A 23,745-nucleotide genomic window follows, 5' to 3' on the forward strand; every position below is an offset into this window, starting at 1 on the left:
GGGTGCAGCCGGAGTGTGCTGTCAACAGCAGCTCGGCCTCCCAGCCCAGTGCCCCTGCTGGGCCATTCACCAGCATTAACCAGCCTGCCTGAACCTGTCTGAGTCTCGGCTCGCTTGCTAGGGAGACATGGGATCAAGTAACACCCCTGTCGGGCCACTGTGAGGAAGGGATGAGGGTGGCAGAGGGCGCAGGGCAGAGGGTGGGCTCTCAGTGACAGGGGAATCTACTCTCTCCTGTTCCACGGATGAGGGCGGCTCAGCCCAGAAAGGACCTGCTCTGGAGCCTTGACTTCCAGGCCATGGCTGCTGCCTTCAATCAGATGACTGCTGCCTGGGCCAGAGATGAGGGCGGGAAGACTCACCCAGAAGACATCGTAGATGAAGAGGCCGCCCAGCAGGATGCAGCCGGTGCTGACGTTATTCAGGTGCAGGAGCTCCACCCCGTTAAGGGAGAAGGCCAGGCCAAAGAGGTTATTGGCAATCCAGTGCTGGGGGAAGGGGGGAGTGAGACCAGCTTATGCCGCCCTGCCCTGCCCGCCCCCCCCAGTGCTCCCCTCGCCTCTCCCCGCTGTTCCAGCCCCTGGCCACTCACCTTCCTTAGCAGGTACCAGACGCCAACAATGCTGCTCAGGCCCAGGCACACCAGGTCCTTGGTGTCAAACTCATAATTGATGATCTCTGGGCAGAGAGGCCGGGTAAGTCCACTCCCCGGGGCGGGGCTGCCCCTCCCACCTGTCAGCCCCTGGACGGAGGAGGGCATGGCTGTGGGCACTGTCAGAGGCGCACAGGCCGGGAGTGCTCATGGGAGCCACCCCCAACCCCTCCATTTTCCTAGAGGAGGGAATGGAGGCTCAGACAGAACACAAGCCTGGTGTGGGATCAGTGGGAGGTGGTCGGTGGTGCTGGAAGCACGGGCTCTGCACTTGTAGGTGGGTGACCTTGGCGGGAGGCAGCGCCCTCTCTGAGCTTCAGTTGACTCATCTGTAAAATGGGGACCATGGCATGTCCCTGATAGGCTGCTGTGAGGAGCAAGTGAGATGGTCTTTGCGAAGCACTCAGCACAGTGCCTGGCACACAGTATGTACTCAATCAATTCCAGCTACCACCGAGCCCAGGTCTTTAACGAGGACCCAGTTCTTTCAGGAGTCTTTCTACTTTGTCACCAAAGGAATCGAGAAGGTTGTTGGCAGCCCTATGTCACTGGCAGAGGAGGAAGAGGAGGAGGGAGAAGGTAAGAGACGGGGGCCTGGAAGAAAAGCAGGAGGGAGTCCCTGAGGGAGTCCCATGGAGGGCCTTGTGGTAGACATCCTTGCGTTAGAACCATTCTCCATCACTTTCAAGCTTCCTAATAAGGAAGCCCAGGCAGGTGGTGGGGCTTGCCCAGGGTCAGAGAACACAGCCATTTCTTTCAGATACAGAGTGTAGCAGACTGCTGGTTGGCCCTAGTTTCTGTTCTTTCCTCTGTGGTAACAACACCCTGATGATCTGTGTCTGGACAGAGGCCAACGAGCTCAGGGCCACAGTTTCCAGCTTCCCCTGTAGCTAAATGGGGCCGTGGTACAGCTGCCTCTCCTGCCTGGTGGGACTGTGGAGTGACAGTACACCGTCCTGGACCTAAGGGCCACTGAGTGTGGCAGAGCAAAAGACAGATGGAGCCTGGGACCCTGAAGACCCATGGTGCAAGCTTAGCTTTTTGTTTTCCTTTTTAATTTCGTAATAATTGATTGGGTACAGATGCACCAGAGATGCAAAAAGGAATCACTGCTCTTTAGGGACGAGGCAGAATGAGCTAGGCTCTAGTACGAGAGAGCATGACATCCACAAGCTCAGACTCTTACATGAGAAACACCTTCCATTTGGTCAAGACATTGGTAATCCTGTTACAGCACTGGAACCCATATCCTAACTAATCCCCAATGCCCAGGCTTTTCCCCATTCCCTGCAGTTTTCATTTTTTAAAAAGCCATGGAACCTCCTTTTCAAATCTTAGGTGGGAAAGTAATTGTACTGAAAATAGCATGATAAAAATAGTGGTAACAGCCAACTTTTACTGAGTACTTACTAAGCCAGGCAGAGTGCTGAATGCTTTCTGCTCATCACCTACTCGCAGTTCTACCACATGACTACGAGGGAGGTACTAGAACATCATTTCATTTTACAGATGAAACAACAACACCACCCAAGGCTCAGAGAGGTAGAGGTGGTCACCCAGAGTCCCTGGTGTAGGCAGTGGCGGGGCTGGGATGTGAACGAACCCAGGCAGTGTGACCCCAGAACCCACTTTCTCCATCACTTGCTCTACCGCAAAGCCCCAACATCGGGCAGAGAAAGGGGGAGCAGAGGAGGAAGACACCCCAGGCAGGGAAAGCGGGAAGCACTGACCTTCCTTGTTCTCCCCGGAGCCCTGTGTGAAGAGCAGCTGGTACTGCCGACTTGGGAAATTGGCTGGAAAAACCTTATTCATGAAGGGGCTGGAAAAAAGACAAAGCAGATTGGCAACCACAGCCCCAGCAGCACCCCACGAAACCCCCATTCACAGCTGTGATATCTAGCATCCTCACAGCTGTCCCAATAGGCAGGTGTTATTATGCCCATTTTACACATGTGGAAACAGAGACCCTCAGAAGGTAAGTCACTGCCCAGGGTCACACAGGGAGTCAGTATCTGAGCTGAGACTCGAACGTTGGGCCCCGGACTCCTAGTGCTTCTGTACTGCCTTCTTGGTTATCAGCCAAGAAACACAGAACAGGGGCAGACATTCACGTAAAACGATTTTTAGGAGAGCAATGGATTCCAAAGTCTGGTCCATTCATTGTCTATATGAGTCCCTTGTCAAGAACCCATATTCTTGGACTCCTTTCCAGACCTATGAAGTCAGATGACCTGATGGTCACCACACTCTGTGACTTGTGAGGCATGGTATCTTTACAAACTCGTTGGACTTGATCAGCCGGATGAAGCACAGCCCCTAGAGCCAGAGCACCCCAGGCGGGCTTGGCCTCACTCTGGAAGCACTCTCTTGTTACCCAGCATGCTCTGCTTCCTCCCAGGCAGGGAACAGAGACTTTCTTTTCTGGATCACCTTCAGAGCAAGATTAGCATATCAGGCCTCTTGGCCCAGCCTGGTCCTGGGGGCGGCAGCCTGTGGGGGGGCTACAAGCTCGGGTGGCCCTGAAGCCTGCTCTGCCACATACCAGCCGTGTGATCTGAAGTGAGCCACTTCAGTGGCTCGTCTCCTCAGATCTATGTGGGGACAATAATACCAACTGTCTCCAAGACAGGAGAGGGAGCAGGGGAGTTTAGTCTAGCACTGGACCCACAGCAAGGATGTAAGAACTGTGAGCTCCCTTCACTGAAACTTGTCCAAAGCCTGAGCTTAAAAGCATTCGGCAACATCAGATGGACTGACAGGACTAACGCGGTGAGCAAATCCAGAATGGTGTTCCCAACTGGTGGATACATGGAAGCAGGCCAAGAGGTACCCAGGGAATCGTGGTAAAAGCAGGAAAAAGGGAGCCCTCCTTCTAAGGCCCTGGGGCTTGGAGAAAGATGTGGAGCTAAGAAGCATCTCTGGGCCTCAGTTTCCCTACTTGTCAGCCAATCCCTCCCAGTCTGCAAGGCTGTGGCATGAATGAAGAGAGGGCTTTGTGAATAGACACGTGGGAATTGGCTCACAGCAGGCTCTGAGGAGGTGGAAGTCAGAAGCTGGGATGGGTAAGGCTGGAAGCTACTTTCAGATAGTTTGCTGAGTCACTTTTGGGGGGAATCTGAAGCCAGACTCTACGTGCAGAGGCAGAGAGAAGGCCTAAGGAGCTAAGCCCTTCACTCCAGTCTGCCCTCTTCCTTAGAAGGTTGATGCTTGGCTTCTCAACTAGCAGAGTGCAGCAATTAGGAGCATGGAGTTTGGAGCCTGCTGTCCTGGGTTTGAATCCCAGCTCTGCCACTTATTAGCTGTGTGACTCTGGGAAAGTGACTTGACTGACCTGTGCAACTGTTTCCTCATTAGGAACACCATAACAACATCTTTTTCATAGTCTTATTAAGAGGATTAAAAAATGCTTGGCACTCGGTAAGCTTAATTGCAGTTTCAACTTCAAGTAGGAAATCTCTAGATTGATGTCTTTGTTATCTCAAGAAAAGAGGGGTTGCTGGATAACACAGGAAAGGAGTCGAGCAACCTGGCAGGTGTGAGACTAACCTTGAGGGCAGGGTTCCTGTCTCATCACCTTCATCCCACCCATGCCAGGCCTGGTGCTGGGAGGCAGCTGGCAAATGCTTGCTGAATGCCTCTGAATGCAGACTTTTGGAGCAGGCAGACTCTTTCTGGCCCCTGATGGCTCACGTCAAACCTAAAGGTCATTACTTCCTGCTAGCAAACCACATCCTGCTGCCTTTCTCTCCTGGGGGTAGGAGGCACGCACGGGTCAGTGACACTGGTGACATTGCTTCCTCCTCCCAGAGTGACAGATTTTGGCCTTATGGGTCTTTTTTCCTCTTAAGGTCAGCTGGGTGGGGTGTGAACTAATAGGTGATAAAAAGAGGCTGTGGTTTCTTGGCAGGACGGATTTTGGCACAGGCTCGAATCTTGGTGACTGCAATGTAAAGGCAGGCTACGGCCCCTGCCTTACCCCAACACTCCAAACTGCGGTTTCTTCCCAAAGAGGCTTGAGGTGGGCTGGGGGATGGTGGTGGCGGTGAAGGAATCCCACAAGGCCTGGGGCTGATGAGGCTTGGGGTTCAGGCCTTACCCTCTTCCAGCAGGCCTCTACTCTGTCAATCTGCAGTCCCACTCGGAGAGGGCTGCCGGCCCCACCCTCTTTAGCTCTCTTTTCCCCTTCATTTTTGCCAAAACTAGAAAAAATATTGGCCGTGGAGTCCGACAGGCCCGGGCTCAAAACCTTACTTTTTACTCCTACCAGCTATGAATGCTGATGGTCATATGACCCCTCTGAGCCTCAGTTTCCCTGTCTCAAACCTTCAGACCTTGTTGGATCCTGAGGAAGGGCTCTAAATGTGTGGATATAAACAGCTCACCAAAATTCTAACAACATTGTAGACTTTTGAGAAAATACTTTAAAAAACTCAATTTGATTGAAGAAGAAAAATAAATGTAATTCTTGGACCAACTTTCTAAATAGCCTGATTAAATTATGCCCTCCCTTTCCCTCTACAGCCAATTCAGTTCTTTTCCATGTAAATTTTACAATAATGATTTCACTCATCCCAGTTTTTAGTCTGTTTCATATTTTTCAGAGGCTAGCTGTGATCCTGGATGTTGAGCAGCTCTTCTGTCCATGGCTACCATGGACAGAATACAAATAATTGTATTTTTAATACAAAATACAAATTATTTTAATACAAAATAATTGTATTTTTATAAGATCTAATTTTCCCAGGTCAAATTTTGTGCTCTGAATTTTACCAAGAAAGTGATTCTTCTGATAATTTCACTCACTCACAAATTTTACCATGTGCAGTTTTAGCTGCTCTTGGTTCTATTTTCTGTTGATCATTTCTATCAGTAAAACTTATAAATTCGTTAAAAGACATGGATAATTGTTTCTTGGCTAATCCATGACAAATTTGGGGCAATGTTCCTCAGTTATTGTTCTACAGGAAAAAAAGGAACCTGTCAAAATGATACAGGTTCCAAATGTTCTGCTTGGGCAGTTAGATGGAGAGCTCTCTTGCAGGGTTGTTGAGATAAAGTGAAATAATCAATTCCTCAGCACCGTCCTAATAGTGGCTTTCAAAATAAACTGGTTCTCTCACTCTGTGATGGTGGTTGGGTGTGGGGAGGGCTGGGGGGCAAAGGGGTGTCTCAAACCTTTTGCAGATGCTGGGGTGTAATGTCTGAGAATTGGGAGGATCCTAATCAGGATGGGAAAGGAGGGACCCCAGGGCCTGGCAGTAACTGCCCCCACCCCATCCCATTAGGGAGGGACAGGTCTGTCCCTTTGACGAAGGGTGACTGGTCTGCCCCTGTCTTGCTAGGTCCAAGTCACTCAGGTTCTATGGGCCATCCTTTTTTGGGGATTGGGGCTGGACTAGAATTCTCCCACGGTAGCTAGACCAAGATTTTGTGGGTGTAGGCAGGTGTAGTTGAACAACACTGAACTCAAACAAAAGAGCAGAGTTCAAGTCCCAGCTGTGACTTCAGGCTGTGAGCTCACTCACAGTGCACTTGGCACTGTGCTCTGGGAGAGTAAGGGATGTGGCTCACTGCATCGGTCCCATGTCCCTACCAGGAGGTACTTGGAGTGTTTCCATCTTATAGGTGAAGGAATGGAGCTCAGAGAGCTTGAGTAGCTTATACAAATTATGGAGTCGGCAGAGCCAGGCGTTGGTGCCACGGCTGTGTGCCTCTTGAGGTCACACTCCTGACTACCGGGCTGTCCTGCCGGTGTGCCTAGAGGAATGAAGCCAAACTCACCTTGGCATTCAATGCCTTTGTGAGCAGACCCTGCTCTACGTCTCTAGCTTTCTCTCTAACTGCTCTGGGAAGATCCTGACTGTGCTCTTACGGCACAGACCTTCCAGCTCCTAGCCTGGCCTCACCCTCCTTTGCACCTCTCCCAGGTTTCCTACCCTTCCAAGCTGAGTTCAAGTTGTGTTCCTTCCTTGTGGGAACTTTCTGGTCTGCTGGCCACCTCATAGTTTCTCAGTGTTCTTAGCCTGAGGCTGTACCACATTACGGGGCCAGATGGAAACCAATGGGGACGCTTTTGTAGCCACAAGCTGGGGGAAGAGCTGGGGGCACAACTCCCATTTGGTAAGAGGGCTAGGGGTGCCAAATGTGTACAATGCACAGAGAACTGGCATGTCCAAAACGCCAACAGCAGCCCCACCTGAGGATCACTGGTCTAGGTCCTTCATCCCCACTGAAGTGACACCAGCATGTGGCAATCTGAGCAGGTGGCACTGGGAAGAAAATGAGCTCTGGGGCCACTCAGACCTGGATTTGAATCTTGGCTCTGCTGCTTATCAGCTGTGTGGTCCTAGCAAATTTCTTAACCCTTCTGAGCTTCAGTTTCAGAATGTAACATAGGATTAAAAGCAAAGGCTAACCATATAGGTTATCTGGCAGGTTAACATGATGATAATAATAATAATAATAATAATAATGATGATGATGGCAATAATTAGCGGTTCCTGAGCACATTAGGTGCCAGATACTGTGCTAAAAGCTTTCCACATGATCCATGAGGAAGGTACCAGTATTTTCCTCTACATTCAGGTGAGGAAATTGAGGCCAGAGAGATTAAGTTACTTGCCCAAAGTCACAGGGCTATTAAGTGGCAGAGTCTGGATTCAAAGTCAGATAGTCAAATTCCAGAGCCTGCACTCCTATCTTCTCACTAACTGCCCCTCTCTTTATGGAATAAGATCACGTGTGAGGCACCTCGCTGAGTGTTTGGTGCCACAGGCTACACTACCTGATACGAAGCTCTGGTGTTACTCAGCTCAGTACTGCGACAAGTTACATGACATTACTGTTCACAAATATTACTTTCCCAACAATCGGGGATACTCTTAGAGGGCTCACTGAATATTCTCATCAGTCCCTGTAAGGAAACTGTGGTCCAGAGCGGTTACAGTTCTTATCCTACAGTGTGACACAGGGGAGGATTCCTTTGGGTTTTACAGCCAGGATTCAAACCTGGCTCTGAATGATGCCAAAGGTCATGTTCTCATCCAAGACCCTGTACTGGCTCCTGCGAAAGCTGCTTCAAAGGCTGCAGAGATGCCTTCTGACCTGATGGTGTGGGACAGGGCCAGGATTCCCAGCACGAAGAAATACATGGACAGCAAGAGGTTGATGTACTCCTGGGAGAATATCTGAGGCAGAAATACAAAGAGAAACAGGAAGTCAGGGTTGCTGGTGGCTGCGAGGAAACCAGAGTCCCGGCTTCTCTTCTGGAAGTTGGTTGTACCCCTCTAGAGTTGGGAAACAGTGTCAGAAAGAATCTCTGAGAGCACTAGGGGCCTTCCAGTTTCTGTGGCTATGGGGAAAAAAAAGAGGAACCTCGGGCTGCCAGATGCACCTCCCAAAGGAGTCTGTCCAAGGGTTTGACCTTGGTGGCTTTGTTACTTGGAGACAGACACTACTCTGTTTGTGCCCAGAATCCTGCATGGGAATTGTGGCGGAGGGGAGTCTGAAGTTCAGAGTCCTAAGAGCACCGTTTGCACCTCAGAACACACTCTCTTTCAAGTTTCCTCCTCTCTGCTCTACGGAGCCCCCCACAGCCCACCGAGGTCCCAGGCACGCTGGTTACAAGTCATCTGCGCCCCACTCAATGCTCTTCTGGACAATTCCTCCCATGGTGATGGCGGCAAGTTCTGACCGCCGGCCCTGACAGCTGCTTCTTGGTCTTATGGTGAAACCAAGGAACATTCTGTCTCACAGTGCTCCTAAGCGACCATCACGTGTTAACTCTGGACTTTGGGAAGCCTCTGCCATGTGGCTCTGTGTTCGCTGCATCACCTGAACTGTCACTGTGCACGGTCTCTGACTGGGAGGCCATGTGCTGCTGTGTGGGCCACGGGGACACAGGGCCCTCTTCAGAAGGGCCCGTCTGATCATGTCGCTCCCCTGCTTAATGCCTCTCAGCAGCTTCCCTGTTCTCACGGCTTGAGGCCCATATCCTCACTGTGGCCTCTCGGGCCCTCAAGACGGCCGCTGCGACCTCCTCAGCCATGGCTCCCGCCACACCACTTCTCGGCTACAGGCTGCGGCCACACTGGCCTCTCTGCAGTCCTGTCGGTGTCACATTCCCACCGGGGCAGTCTGTGCTCATGCCTTCTGCTGCCTGGATGCTCTCCTCTCTTCACATAGGCCAACCCGACTCATCCTTTTTCTGCTCTCAGCTCAGAGCAGCTTTCCTTGACATGATTACGCCGTCGTTAATTCAGCTCGTTTACTGACTGCCTACGACATGTAGGACGTCGTGCCAACCATTAGGGACACAGCAAGGAATAAGGCAGGTAAGTTCCTGCCCTCATTGAGGGCATGTGGCAATGAGGGAGAAAGAATCTCCGAAGATATGAATATGCAATATATTGTTAGGTGGTGATGGGAGCCAAGAAGAAAAGCAAAGCAGCACAAGGAGATGGATAGAAAAGCGGGAAGAGCTGCTGATTAGACAGGTGGCCAGGGAAAGCCCCCAACAGGGTGACCTTCACTTCATTTAGGAGTAGGATCCTCAATGAACGGAGCAGCTGTGAGGATATTTGGGGGAAGAACATTTGAGGCAGAGGGAAGGGTGAGTGCAAGGGCCCTGAGGTAGGCACATGCTTATATGTGCAGGGACTAGTGAGGGCCTGAGCCTGGAGCTGAGGGAGTGTCAGGAGACGAGGCTGGGAAGGGGCGGGAGACAGATGCTGCAGCACTGTGAAAAGGCTGTAGATTCATTTGGGTGAAAAGAAGGGATTTGGAGGGCAGGGCTGAGACGTGATGGCCTGCGAGGATCCCTCTGCTGCCAGGGGGAAGACACATTCTATCGGGTAAAAGTGGCGGCAGAGGCCAGTGAGGAGGACACTGCACAATCCAAAGGAGGAAGGGATGTGATGACCAGTGATCAGGTCCCACATCGGTCCTGGAGCAGGAGACGCAGGGGCGATGAGGGCTGAGAGGGAACAGGGAGCAGGATGACTCCCGGGGTTTTTCGCTGTGTAGCGAGGTGGATGGAGGTGCTGCTGTCTAAGATGGGGGGCCTCGGGAGGAGCAGGGGTTTACTCCAGGCTGATTCTCTGCTTTCCTGGCGCTACAGACATTCATAGCACTTCCTAGGGCTCTAACTTCACATTCACCTATGTGATTCTTTAATGAGTGTCTGTCTCTACTACTTAACAGGAAGTTCCTTGAGGACGGGTTTTTCTCACTCTGGTGTCCCCAACATCCAGCAGAGGACCTGGTGCATAGCAGGCACTCAATAAATGTCAATAGAATGAGTGAATGGATGAGCAAATCAGTGGTCTCTAATGCGAATGCTGTGAACACAGGTCTTTCCTTAAGATCATGTTTCCTTCAGATTGTTTTCCTTAAGATCATGTGGTGCACTGCTCACATAGTGTTCTTTCAATGTGGGCACTCAGGAAACATTTCTCTCTGGCTGCACCTTTCAGCTTCTGGCTGGCTTGACTGTGTGGGCTAGGAATTGTGTGCCAAGTCTCACTTTCTTTGTGCCCTGGCTGCTAGAAAGTTTAACTTTTAAAAGCTGCCTTAAAGCAATCAGTTTTAGATGCGGTAGGATAAAGTAAATTTTATGATTTTGAGAAATGTTAAATATTCCAGTGCTCCCCTTCAGAAGGAGAGGAGGAAAGGGGCTGAGTGACAGTCTCTGTTAAGCAAACCAACTAACCAATTGTCAGTCTGGAGTTTGGGAGGAATCTGGTGGCTGTGTTGTCCAGGCAACTGCCTTCAGAAATGTCAACATGGGAAAGGGGTATGCTGTGCCCTCTGGCAAAAGGCAGGATGTGCTTACCTGCCAGGAGAGGACGACAAGTTGAGCAACAGGCATCCAGTGCCTTCAGTAAAAATGTGCGTACCCTCTGCGGCCAGAAATTCCTTTCTGCGGAATCTAGCCAAAGGAAAAATCCTAAATGCTAGAAGTGTTAGAGGGGCTTGAGGCAAAGGTCTGGGTGTGTGTTCCTGGCACTCAGCACAGCAGAAACTTGAGAAACATCTGCTAAAAGCCAAGTCAGAGGCGGTGGGCTAGATGCACAGAGAATGACAGAAAGACTTCAAAAGTACAGGGGAAAGGAAAAGGAAATAGAGGGAGATGTAGCGCACAATTCTATTTATGGAAACTAGACTCTCAATACCCACAGATACACCAACACCATAGATTTTACAAGGAGACACATAAATCAAATCATTAGAGCAGGTGCCTCTGGCAGAGAGGGAAATGGCGGTAGGAAATGGAGTTGGGCATCCGGGGCAGAGGGGGGAATACAGGGAGGGGGCCTGACGTGGACTGATGATGGTGTGCCACGACTCAAAAGCATCTGATAAGTTCTACTCTTCACCCAAGGTCCAGAAAAAAAAAAAAATCAGTGAATACCTAATGTTATTTGGTGTACTCTTAATTTATAAAAGTAAAAATCAGAATGACTGTTTTCTGTTTAAAGTGGGGGACGTGGTACGTCAGTTGTGGTGTATCTGCTTGAGAGGATATCCTGAAAACCATTAAAAAGAGTAGTTCTGATCCAAGGAGGGAGCAATGAAACAGGAAACAACTACAGGCGTTAGCAATTACGTTTTTGACTCACTTGCAGGCTGGTGAAAATAACGAATCTGGATGCTATGCAATGCAGGTGAGAGTATAGGGAAGCCGGCACGCTCGTGACTGTTAGTTAGAGGGGATGCAAACTGGTAGTCTCTTTGGAGGGACGTGGCACTATCTGTCCAGATTACAAGTGGAGATGCTATTTGACCTGGAAATCCCACTGCAGATATACTTGAAAATATGTGCCCATGCCAAGATATGTGCACGAAGACATTCCCGACAGCACTGCTCTGATGCCCCAGCACTAAATACCCCTCAGGGCACATCTGTAAAGCAGAACCACGAGCAGCTGTTAAAAAAGAATGAGGTAGATTTGACTGGGTTGAAACAAAAATATCTCCATGGTAAGAATCGTTATGTTTGGGACATGTATTTATTTTTAAAATTTAAGATAGATGTAGATCTATGCATAGAAGAAAGATTCACAAGAAACTATATTGGGGAGAGGATTACGGCTCATTTGTACCTTCTCTTAGATTGAAAAAATTTTACCACGTACGTGGTATTTTTAAAAAGTAAATTAAAGGTTGTCCTTGAAGAATTTTCAATGACCAGGAAAAAAGCACTTGTGATGTACTATTAAAAAAACCCCACAACACTATTATTATAATAATAATTATGTTAAAAATATGCTTATTAGAAGCCTGAAAGGAGATATGCCAAAATGTTCGTAGGGATTAGCTCTGTGCATTTGTCCCTCTCGATATTTCCCGTCCCTTTAAGTTTTCGGCCTATATTACCTTTATAATTAGAAAATAGTACATGTTATGTATTTTAAAAAGTTTAAGGAGAGTTTGCAGCAACATGAGAAAAAGCTTACGATGTTATTAATGTGGAGTGAAAAAAGCAGCTACAAAACTGAACGCAGCATGTGGTCACAGCTACGGCAAGACCATGCACGGGAAGAAACGGTGGAAGGACGCGCCTCCCAGGGGAAGCTGTGACTGCCTCTGGCGGTGGGGTTTTGGATGACAGCTGTTTTTCCTTTTTACTTTTCTGTGTTTTCCAGCTTTTCAACACTGAGCCTGCGTAACTTTTATTGGGAAAATAAACCTCGATAAATTAAAAAAAAAAAGCAATTAGTATGGCGGAGGTATGTCTGAGACAATAGCTAGACCCATCCCAACATAAACAGTACAATGAAACCAAATGGGTATTATGAAAACAAAACAAAAAGCTCCATGGAGAAAAGCTCCATGAAGTCAAGACTGGTGGGACAGAGTTCCAGACCCCAATAGTGGTTGTCCTTGGGTAGTGGGTCTAGGGTGAATTATTCTGATTTTTTTCCCTGCTCTTTATTTTCCATAAATGAACATGCATGTCTCCTGTGATGGGAAAAATGGAAACAAAATAAAGTTACTGGAACCAAATGACATGACAGGTGGCAAAGGACTTACTTTGAAAAAGAGGTAGAGCCCTAAGAGCGTGCAGCTGGCGATGATGGGGAACCGGGCGGCGTCCCGGCTGGTGATGGTCTCGGGCATGTCCGAAGCGTTCTGGAGGCGAGAAGAAAGGTGCCGACTGAGCAGGGGTGTGGTTCTGGCCTCTAAGGGCTGGACACTGGTGAGAATTTGGTGCCCGAATAGCCCATTCACTGCCTTCCCCCTCTCTGCCCGGGTTCATTTAGGTGCCTCGGGGTTCCCATATTTTGCCGACTTGAGGCTTTGTTAATGTTGTTCCCTCTGCCATGGGTGCTGCCCAACCACCCTGGGGCAAGATGCTCTGCTCCCGCTATTTTGCCATTGAGGAGATCTGGACCCCAATCGGGACAGTCCAGGGGGGACCCTGTGCACAGGTGGCATATCTGGGGAGAAGAGCTATGGCAGAGGCAGGCACACAGTATGTAATAAATGACAGAACAAACTCGGGGAACTGGTGACCACAGAGTTCTATAATTCATGAGAACTATTTCCAATTTTCTTATGGAATAGCTAATAGGAAAATATGATTCATCTTTTATCCAGCAGGTAATGAATATTGAGTGGAACTAAATGACAAACAAAACTGACAATGGCTGAACCCACATATGGAAAGACACGAACCACAAAGAAAAGCAAATCTTGACAACACTTAAACTTAAGAAATTTGGGAAAATTGAATCTGGTAAGAGTGAAAGCCACAATTAAATTTACAATGGCAGATGCTATAGTTGGCAAGAGTGTGATCTGGGTAAAGAGCTGACAGAGGATAAATATTTACATGAAAAAGAATGGAATGCAATCAAAATAATTTCAGTATTATAAAAATGGAAAAAATTGGAAATGGAATAACAGTGTAACACAGGAATTAAACAGCTTCATAGACTTCACACCAAAAGACTTTCTAATGAAAACACATCACGAGTAGTGTAAGTCTGATCTGAATTTATATTAAAAACACGAAGTGAAAAGCTTCAGGACCATGATGCTCTCCGTGCCCCTGGCTAGGCAAAATCCTCAGTCCTCAAGAACCCAGCAATCGTCACTGCAGTGAAGCTTTGCCCGATTTCCCCACTGGGACAAGCCCACGTCCCAACTGCAATTCTCACTGCCCTTTATGTGTCTAATTCTGTTTTATATTACAGCTACTGAAAGTCGTAGCAATATCAGATGAGACTTCTGCTCCTGCCAAAGGGAAGTTCTTTCCACAAGAGCCATAGGCTCATCGCAGCGCCTGAGACTCCACCATCCTGTCCGTCCTGCGAACAAGGCACCAGCATCCCTGGGAGAAGCCATCATGGTCAGCTGCAGTGTCTCATTAACATTTTGGCTCACAGCTGCCTCTTAAAAACCAACAGGAAAGAACATGCTGGAGGTGAAGCTGCCTGGAGAGGTAGTTTTTTTTTTTTTTTTTTTAAAGTTTATTGGGGTGACAATTGGAGAGGTAGATTTTGGCACAGGGATGCCCTTGCACCCCGGCAGGGAAGGCTGCAGAAAGGGAAGGAGATAGGGCATAGAGCAGCGAGCCCATGAAACGATCTCTAGGAGATGGAGAGGTGGGGTACTGGGATGTTTAAACGCCATCGGTTTGTGTACAACCTGGTCCAGCCTTTAGGGGAGGGCAACTTGGTAGGTGCGTCAAATCGTAACTTGCACATACCCAAGATACAAAGATTCACAGAACAGGAACGACAAATGGCTCATAACCACAGGGAAAATGTTCCTTCTCATCCTTAATAAGAGAAGCTCAAATTACAGTACACTGAGATTCCATTTTTCGTCAGAATGACAAAAATCCATGTTTGATAACATACTGAGTTCGAGAGGCTGAGGGGAAACAGGTGCGGACGAGCCCCACTGCTGACAGCAGGGTTATCGGCATTGCTGTAGGCAGCACGGTGGCAGTATCTGTCCAGGTCACAAATGCACACACCCTTTGACTAAGCAATACCACTTCTGGGAGTTTTTCCTACAGATATAATTCATACATGCACAAAATGATGCATAGAAAGTATAGCCAAGGTATTCCATTACTCTTTTATGGGCTTACAGGGTGACCAAGACAAATCATTTACTCATCTGTCAAACAGATGACCACCTCTAGCTTTACTTACCTCTCAAACGGCCAAGAGGCTTAAACCAAAGGAGATGAGTTGTGAAAGAGCCCAACAAACTGCAGTGCTGTGACAATATGAGGAGCTGCGACTATCAGGAGGCCCTTCACCAAGCCCCACATATGCAGAGCGGAGGTGGCCCGGCCACAGGGCTGGCAGGTAGACACTCCCCTCTGGAGCTCCCAGAGCCAGCTCTGTGAGTCACCCTCCGGCAGCTCTGCTGGGAGGTGGCCATGAGGTGGGTGAGCAACACTGACACTGCGAGGCAGGGTTATTTTCCTTCCCTCTTCTCTCCCAGCCATTGGTTTCTGCTTTTGGCAGCAGTGTGCTGAGGGGCTTGGGTAAGTTTCTCACCCCCTCTGGGTATCTCGGCAAATTCAATGTTTCCTGGGTAGCAGCAGTGGGAGAGCGGGCGCATGTGTGCACGTGCACATGCACACTAGCTCCCGACCTCAAAGAGCTCACAGACAGGTAGGCCAAGACCTTGACATGTAAATAGAATATCGCAATACAGTGTGACACGAGACAAAATAAGACATGTGTACTGGTGCAATACACAGCTCGAGTGCCAAATGGCTGAAAGGGCTCTGATGTCAGCAAGGCCAGTCTGCCACCCAGCTCTGCTTCTTTCCAACTGTAGGACCTTGGGACTTATTTTCTCTCAGAGCCTCAATTTCCTCAGCTGTCATGCGTGTCAGGAGTCTATGGTTTTTGCACTCCAAGTACTTAGTGCTGTGCCTTGAGCATGTCTCTCAAGCTGTAGCAACGATTTGTATTATTATGAAGAAGGGAATCACGAGAAAACAGACAGGACACCACTTCTGCAGGGAAGCAGGGGAGTGTCAGAGGTGGCTCAAGCAGATGCCACTTAAGCAAGACCTTAAAGTGTGAAAGTATACACGGGACTCTGGCTTCACCCACAAACCAGTGCTAGGGCTCATTTCCACGTATGCCTTTCACTTCAGCCCAGTAACCTGGGCAGGAAGGGGCTTAATGTTATTTGATGACAAAGCAAGGGTGGACAGCTGCTCCACCATTCAGAGGAATCAGGTCTCCTCCGTGGATGATTGTTATAAATATCCCATGCTGTAATGTTGAGTCAGAATGGGAGACTTGAAATCTGACTGAATATTAACGGTAATAAGGATAACATTTACTGAGAGCTTTCTAGGGGCCGAGTACTGTTCTAGGTGCTTTACATGATTTCATCCTCACAAAAACCCTACAAAGCAGGTACTTTTAACAGCTCCGTTTTATAGATGAGGAAACTGAGGCTCAGCGAGGTGAAGTAACGTGCTGTAAGGTCACACAGCTGGCAGTAGTAGAGCCAGGATTCACACTGAAGCCATCTGGTGAGGCCCAAACTCTTGGCTATTACTCCCTAGATGCTCTCTACCTTTCCCATCTGGAAGTTTCTGCTGGAAAGTTGTGGCAAGATACTAGGGGAGCCTGAGACCTTTCTGAGGAACAGACTCCTGATGGCAACAGAACAGTTAATCTTCGTAGTTACAAAAACACTAAATGTTGTTAGGATTCTCTACTAATTCAGTTTGGATTTTTTTTAAACCAGACGCTCCTATGCAAATGCAGTAGCTCCTGAAACACACAACATAATTAGAGAGTTTGGGGGGGGGGGGGAACTGACACAAATAGCAGAAATAAATTTAGCTTCCAGTGATATCTAGACGTTCAGTTATCAGGGCGGAAGCAAAAGCAGTGAAGGAAGACAGATGCCCGGCTTCGAGGCTTGGGCTCCCATCGAGCTCTGGGAGTGCTGCTTCGAGGCCATGCCCTAGAAACGCTCTGGAATTCAGGGACCATTCTGTTACTGTCACTCCAGCAGGGGACGCCAGGGTCCCCTCTCCTTACCACACTTTCACTCATTCACCTCGCCCCAATTCTGCTTCCTAAGCATTTTCTGAACCCTGCACCCCAATCCTTTGCCCCCCCCCCACCTCCCACTGCAGTCTTCTTCCTCCTGCCTACCACTGCTCGGCCAGGAGCGCTTTCTGAAGCCTAGACCTGATTGTAACACATACCTGCTCAAAAACCTCCGGAAGGTGGACTACTAAGCGGCCATTACACGGGAATCGAGGTCACTGCTGGTGGGAGCGCAAACTGACACAACCTCTATGGTGGATAACTTGGTAAAGTTAAAACACTCACATAGCCTTTGACCCAGAAAATCAACTTCAAGGAAGCTACTCTACAAATACACAGACAAGTGTGAAATAACAAATGTACAGGGAGCTTAATTTCAGCAACAGCAAAAGCCTGACACAACCTAAATGACCAGCGGGGGACTCTAAGTGAGAGGTTCTCACACGTGAGCGTACATCAGTCGCCAGGAGGGCATGTGAAAACAGACTGCTGGGCCCACCTGGAGTTTCTCTCAGAATGTGCGCTTCTCACCAGCACCTGGTGAGACTGATTCGTTGGGCCAGGGATCCCACTTTGAGGACCAGGGCTCTCAATACACTGTGTGGTCCAGGGGGGACGTCATACGGCTGATAAAAAACACAACCAATCCACAGGTGCTGACATATTTACCTCCAACATATGTGTGGTGAAAAAAAGCAAGGTGCAAAAAAGAGTGTATACGCGTATACAACAAAATATAATAGTTATATAGCAAAACTGGGGAAAAGCATATGTTTATCTGTAAAGGCACAGAATCTCTTGGCTGGTTATCCAAGAAACAGGTAGCAGGGCTGCCACTGCGGAGGGAACCTGGGCAGTAGGGTTGGAAGAGTCACTGTGCACCCTTGTTCCTCTGGAATTCTATACCTTGGGCATGTGAAACCCACCCTCCCTGCCATAGAACAATAGGTGGACCCACAGGTACTGACATGGGAAAATGACCAAGACACTGTTAACAGGAAAAAAAAAAATCAAGTTGTAGAGCATCATGTGCTATAAAATTCTATTTACATAAAAATAAATTTTACATATGGGTATACATACAGGCACACACACAATGTTCGTATACACACAGCAGAAGTTCTGGGAGGTTACTCACTGAACAGCTAACTGCGTTATTGCCAAGGAGTGGTACTGAGGACGCTTTTCCTTTAAAATACTGCTGCATTGCTTGAATTTTTTTTAACAAGTGCAAGTGTGTAGCAATTTTGAAACTAGGAAGATTAACTGTTACTGTTGCCTTCAGGACTCTGTACCTCAGAAAGCCCCTCCACGAGCATCTTGTCGCCTGTCCAAGCCCGTGTACAGGGCTCTGGTCATACCACTCAGCGCCTCCCAGAACACACCTTGTGGTCCCAGGCCTCCCTCGTCCGTTCTGCCTGCTGAACTCTCACTCCTCTATACAAAGACAACAGCTGCCTCCTCTAGGGGGCCCAGCAGCATTCAGTTGAGTCAGAGACTCACACATCTGTTTCTCCTTGGTGACCGAGCTATGTGAAAGCAGGGCTTGGCCTTCTTTGTCCTGGCACTCCTGGTACCCAGCTCAGGGCCTGGCACAGAGCAGAAGCCCAGTCCACTTGACTGAGGGACTCTTCAATCTGATGTGCAGCTATCGCTGGGGCTGGGATTTGCTCCCTTCTGGGAACACAGGTCTCGGACAGCGCTGAGCACCCTCTAAGATTGCTCCTCCCATGGCTATTTCTCCCAACACACTCCTGGATGCGCCACCTTCTTCTCCCTATCGGTTCACAATTTCCCCTGCCTGTTATGGATAAGTTGGCCCCATGGAGAATTCTGTCCTCACATGCTCTCTCTCAGCTGGCTTTGGTGGGAAATCAAAACTCCTGGGACCCCCACTGACTTTTCTCTTTCATTGCCAAATGACCAGGAAAGCATGACTCAGGGTAGAAGGAAGTCATTTGTCTTGTCTTTTTCCTAGGCCAAAATGCCACTTGTGTGGGTCTTTAGAGGAACCTGTGTATCAAGGTGAGTGCCCTGGACTAGGACTAGTGACACCTGGTTCTATCCCTAATTGGCAGAGTGAGCTTCAGAAGTAATTTCTTTGACCCTCAGTTTCTTTCTCTGTACAATGGGGATAATAAAACGGGCTCTGCCTGCCACACTTGGTTGCTGGAAGAATCAAAGAGGGTGAATGAAGCCTTTGCAAGCTTTAGAATATCCTAGTGGTAGGAGCATAAGGATCAGGCTCTTTGCAATTTCATGAAGTCTTCCAACCCCTGCTGCCCCCCAGGAGATGCTACAGGGAGTTATTTAGAGGCTACGGGGGAGCTAAAGTTCTCTTCCATCCAGACCCTCTGCCCCAGCCACACTAACTCCTGAACTGCCTTGCACCTCTGCCTAGAATGTCTTCTACAGCAAGGCTCAAGCCCACCTTGGCCACAAAGCCACCCTGCCCTGCCCAGGGATGCTCAGCTTTTCTCTCTAAATCCCGAGCATTACCTGTATTCCAATCAGCTGAATTAGGAGGGAGTTACTTCTCCTTCATCCAGACACTGAAACTCCCTGCTGACAGGGCTCTGACCCACTCATCTCTGCAGCATCCCCACACCCTAGAGAACAGTGGCGGTTCAGAAAATTTTGTTGCCTGGAAGGTGTTTTCTCAGAGATTAGTGATTCATATGCCAAAGGTGCCGATAATTACTCAAACAGTTTTGGAAGCTCCTCAGATCAAACTGCCCAGCTTACACATGGTGCCTGTCACCTCCTTTGTCCTGGTCTACTTCAGATATTCTCCCTGTACCAAGTGTCTGCCTGAAAGGTAAGGTAGGGAGGTTGAAGGCCACCTGAACTATGTTTAAAAACAGGCAAAGCAGGAAGGCAAAGGGGGCCACCTAAGCCCTTCCTGACTGCTCCCCTCTGCGTCTGACCTGAGTCAACAGTTGACTCTGATCTTGGGGAAGGAAGGTGGCAATGTTTCAAAACCCAGGCTTGAGCAGTTTCAAAAGTGGCAGCTGCTTTGTGGGCCTGCCCTCTGGGTAAGAGCTTCCGCTTAGGTTCAACTTCAGGTTTGGGTTAGGGAGGAGCAGCGGGGAGCTGCAGATCAGGAGGAAGGGATTGGGTACCAGGAAGTGAGAAGCCATTGGTATAATGGGCTAGAGAGGGCTTAATACAGGGAAGAAGGGCGGGGGGAGGAAATAGGGAGGTGGAAGGTGCTAGGGTTCTCTTCGATACCCAATGGGCCAGACATTGAGGAAGGCCAGGGATGGGGTCTGGCCCAGTTTCAGCAGGGAGGCCAACAGCAGCTCAGTCAGCAGGTGGGCCCAATTTGGTGGAGGGACCGTCTTGGGGGGTATAAGGAGAAAGGCTACTTTGAGGCAGGGGCAAGGTCTGGGGTGGGAACAGGGCCTGGGGTCAGGCTAGGACAGGTAGGAGAAGGTTGGCTGGTTGTCAGGGAGAGGAAACCAGCAAAATGAGGGGTCCATGCCTGGTTAAAAAGGGAGGCACCAAGGTGCTAGGTTCTGAGGGGGCTGGCTGAGGGGAATTGGTTCCAGAAAGTGATGCAAAAAACTGGGGGCTGAACTGGGGCTATGTTCTTCCGTTAATCTTTTTGAAGCAGGGGCAAGGAACTGATCTGGGGGTTCTGGGAGAGCAGACTCCAGAGCACAGATTCCAGTTAGACAGATGTCAGAGTCTAGGGATGGGCCTGGATGCTACAATCTGCCATGGGATGGTGTGGGGCAGGGCTCCTAAGGGAGGGGTGACACGAGACTGTACCATTCGGTAGTTCTCAGGACCAGTGCCCCATGAGGTACAGGATGGGGTTAACCCAGAGCCCGGGACGGGTGATGACTGTCCTAGATGGGATGGGCAGCCAGAGAAAAGGGTGCAGCTGGACTGGGTGGGTCCAGTAAGCTCGGAACAATTAGTGCCCGAATCGCAATGTGGGGGTGGGCTGACTGTCCTCAGTATGATGTACAGAGAGGGGGATGTGCCAAGGTGCGAGTGGGGGTAGAAACCAGGTCCTATTCGAGGAAGGTGTCGGTACCCGGTTTGCGGGTCGGTGCCCAGATCCCGGGGCACCTAAGGCCAGCCCCGGGATGTGGGCCTGGGGTGGAGAAGCGGTGGTGATCAAGGCTGGGGAGGGTCAGCGTCAGGGAAAGGAGGGAAAGTCTGTACCGTCTAGGGGAGGCGGGTCCGTGTCAGCCGTGTCCCGGGTGAGAGAAGGAAAGCGCGGGGTTTTGCCACTGACCCTACCTTGCCGCGGGTGCAGCGCACCGAGCGCAGGGCGCCGAAGAAGATGGGCAGCAGCGCCATGAGCAGGAGGCTGCCGTAGGCCAGCGCGATGCCCTCGGGCGTGGAAGGCGGCCGCGTCGTGCCGTTGGCCGGGCTGCCTGCCTCGGCGCTGCCGTTATGCGGGTCTTTGAGGGCCGAGTCCATGGCGAGGCTGCCCTCGGGTTCCGACTCCAGTTCCGGCCGCTGCAGCCGAGACGCAGATGGGATGACGGCCGCTGCAGGGAAAGCCACGTTCCCCTAAAGAAACAGGAAGTGACGCGCCTCCCTCACCGGCCCGTGCCGCGCACGCGTGCGCGTTCACGTCTCCCCGCCCGCGCGCCCTCTAACGGTGGCGGAGGGCCGGGCGTCCGGTTGCTAAGCAACTTGCTAGAGGTGCGGAAAGGAACCCTGGACCACTGAGGTGGACATCCATCCGGAGGGAAACCTGAGGATCCCGTTCCCCAGTCCCAGCCGAACTCCTCAATCCCAGGCTGTCCCACAGAGCCTCATCCTAGTAACTAGGAATTTGTTTACGCGTGCATGCTTTCATCCAATATTTAATCTTTACTTCACTTCTTAAGTGTTTAATGTTTGAGTATACCATTGTATGACAGGCACTGTCCTAGGCTCTGGGGACATAGAGGGGAACAATACAAGCAAAAGTCCATCCGCGCCCTCATGAAGCTTGCATTTTTAGTTTGGTGGGATGGGGGAGGGTGTTGGGAAGACAATAAATAAAATGAACAAAATAAATAAATAAATAAAATATAAAGTTTATAGGATGTTAGTTAGTTTACAGGATGTTATGTATGTTACATAGCATATTAATGGCGATAAATAATTAAGAGAGACCTTCTCTATGAATCTAGTGCACTTGTGTATATGGCTTGGGTCAGGGTGGTTCCATCCACTACCTGAGCACGAATGTTAGGTGGCTGGTTCTGTAGATTATCAGCCCTGGGGGGCTCCCAGTGTATGTGTGTCCAGGGGTGAGGAGATAGATGGTGAGGGTAGGAGTGACCTGGACGTGGGTGCAGGCCCACAGTGTCTGAGGCTCCTGGGTGTGCTACTGCTGCCCCAGTTAAGAGCTGGATAAAGTATGTAGCAAACAAACGGGAGAAAGCTGCACCCTGCAGGCATCTAGCACTGGAGAAAGTTTGAGCCAAGCAGTGGAGAAGAAAGCATGTTCTCCAGGAACCCAGGAAGTGAACCAATCTAGAACGAGGAAGGGAAGATCCATTCTCCTCTATTGTCCCTCTAGTATATGCTACTGACAAAGCTTAGCGTATGTCAGTTGGCAAGGGAAACATTTACAGGGCTTAGCTCCATTATCACAGAGTTGATGAAAAGAGTGGATTTAGAGCTGAGAAGCAATAAGCTGATAAGCGGCACAGATGGTGTAAAATCACATGGCCTTTTTCAAGCTTGGCAGGTGGTGACGTGGGGCTAGAGCATGGGGTTCATTGTGAGGAGAGACAAAGGCAAGGAGCCAGACTATAAAAGTTTGAATAATAGAGTTATTCGCCTAGTACATTCCAGGCACCGTACTAATAACTGTTCGTGTGTTTTCTTTGATCCAAGTAACACTAGTAAGGTGTGATTGGTTCCATTTTACAGGTGAGGAAACTAAGCCTCACAGAGGTAAACTAGTCAGCCCAGGTTACACAGTCAGCAGTGGGAGAGACTTGAATTCAGGTCTGTAAGACTCCAAAGCCTCTGCTCTTTCTAACATTCCAGTTACAAAAAAGGCTAAGGAGTTTGGAACAGAGTAGCTTAGTTTTGGGTAGATGGTGTACAGTTTCAGGCTCTGTTTTTCAATTTGCTGGACATGACCTGAGTGGATGGGTGAAGGTAGTGTGCTTGATGAATTCACCCATCAATAATTTAGGCCACAAGATTTGCCCAGCAACCAGACCTCATGGCTCTGAGCCTCCTCATCTGAGAGCACACAGTTGGAAATCAGAGACACTCCTGCTTCATGCTAGGCTGAGCACTTGATTTAGTTTGGCCTAGGGCGTATCTGGCCATCTCCCTTTACACTCCAGAGTGGGAAATTGTGAATATGACCCAGGGAACTGAGCGGTTGACCCAAGCTCAGAAACTTCCTATCAAGAGTTGGGTTTCTGGCTTGAAGCCAACCTGTCTTGATATTCTCCAGAGATAGGGATAAGATAGTCTGAGGGTGGGTGCTCTAGGCTTTATCTTTTAAAGCCTCCTATATTAGGCTGCTTTCCCAGAGGAGATCTGAGCTGAGGTCAAGAATGGAGGCAGTTTAGAGCCTGGAGTTGTTAAATTACAAAAATATTTGTTCCAAAGAAAGAGGCAGGCCTCCCCACACCCCTTTTCGCTTGTTGCTACATTTGGTCACTGTGAATGGATTTCAGCTATTTCATTTTTTTCTCATATGCTCACACACATATACTTAAACACTTGCACACACTGTTGCATGCTTAAATAGTTCTGAAAATCGGAAGCAAGGATCATCGGTGGATGCTAAAACTGTTGGGAGGAAGGTTGTTGAAGAACAGGATATTCACACAATCTTAAAGTGTTACCCCACAGATTACTTATTAATTATAAAAGGAAGAAATTTTCTTTACAATGGAGTGACCCAGTGGATACTCCCTGAACCAAATGATCAAACAGCATCACCAGATCGGATGGGACAAAATGACAAGATGAGGTGCAACGTGGGGGACACATCACCTGTGTAGTCTTCTTCCCAAACATGTTTAACCTGCATCTATTCAAAAGGAAAGAGGAAACATCAGA

At 49.2% G+C, this 23,745-nt stretch overlaps 1 protein-coding gene across 4 annotated transcripts in view; it reads right to left on the minus strand.

Annotated features, from left to right (window-relative positions):
• Positions 1-21,276, minus strand: part of HM13 (histocompatibility minor 13) — a 37,405-nt gene extending 16,129 nt beyond the window's left edge. For 3 of the 4 annotated variants that reach the window (XR_004421829.1, XM_033095158.1, XM_033095159.1), the window contains exons 1-6: positions 20,956-21,259; positions 12,686-12,784; positions 7,757-7,839; positions 2,383-2,471; positions 593-678; positions 363-488 (exon numbers count right to left, since the gene is read on the minus strand). Coding sequence is in view for 3 of the 4 variants with exons in the window: in XM_033095158.1 (XP_032951049.1) it covers positions 363-488; positions 593-678; positions 2,383-2,471; positions 7,757-7,839; positions 12,686-12,784; positions 20,956-21,138 (666 nt within the window). In the remaining variant the exon portion in view is untranslated. Of the gene's footprint in view, positions 1-362; positions 489-592; positions 679-2,382; positions 2,472-7,756; positions 7,840-12,685; positions 12,785-20,955 lie in introns of all 4 variants that reach the window. The other variant, XM_033095160.1, reaches the window with a different exon arrangement.
• Between the last annotated feature and the right edge of the window lie 2,469 nt (positions 21,277-23,745).

This window comes from Rhinolophus ferrumequinum, chromosome 23 (assembly GCF_004115265.2).
Source record: "Rhinolophus ferrumequinum isolate MPI-CBG mRhiFer1 chromosome 23, mRhiFer1_v1.p, whole genome shotgun sequence".
Classification (NCBI taxonomy): Eukaryota; Metazoa; Chordata; class Mammalia; order Chiroptera; family Rhinolophidae; genus Rhinolophus; species Rhinolophus ferrumequinum.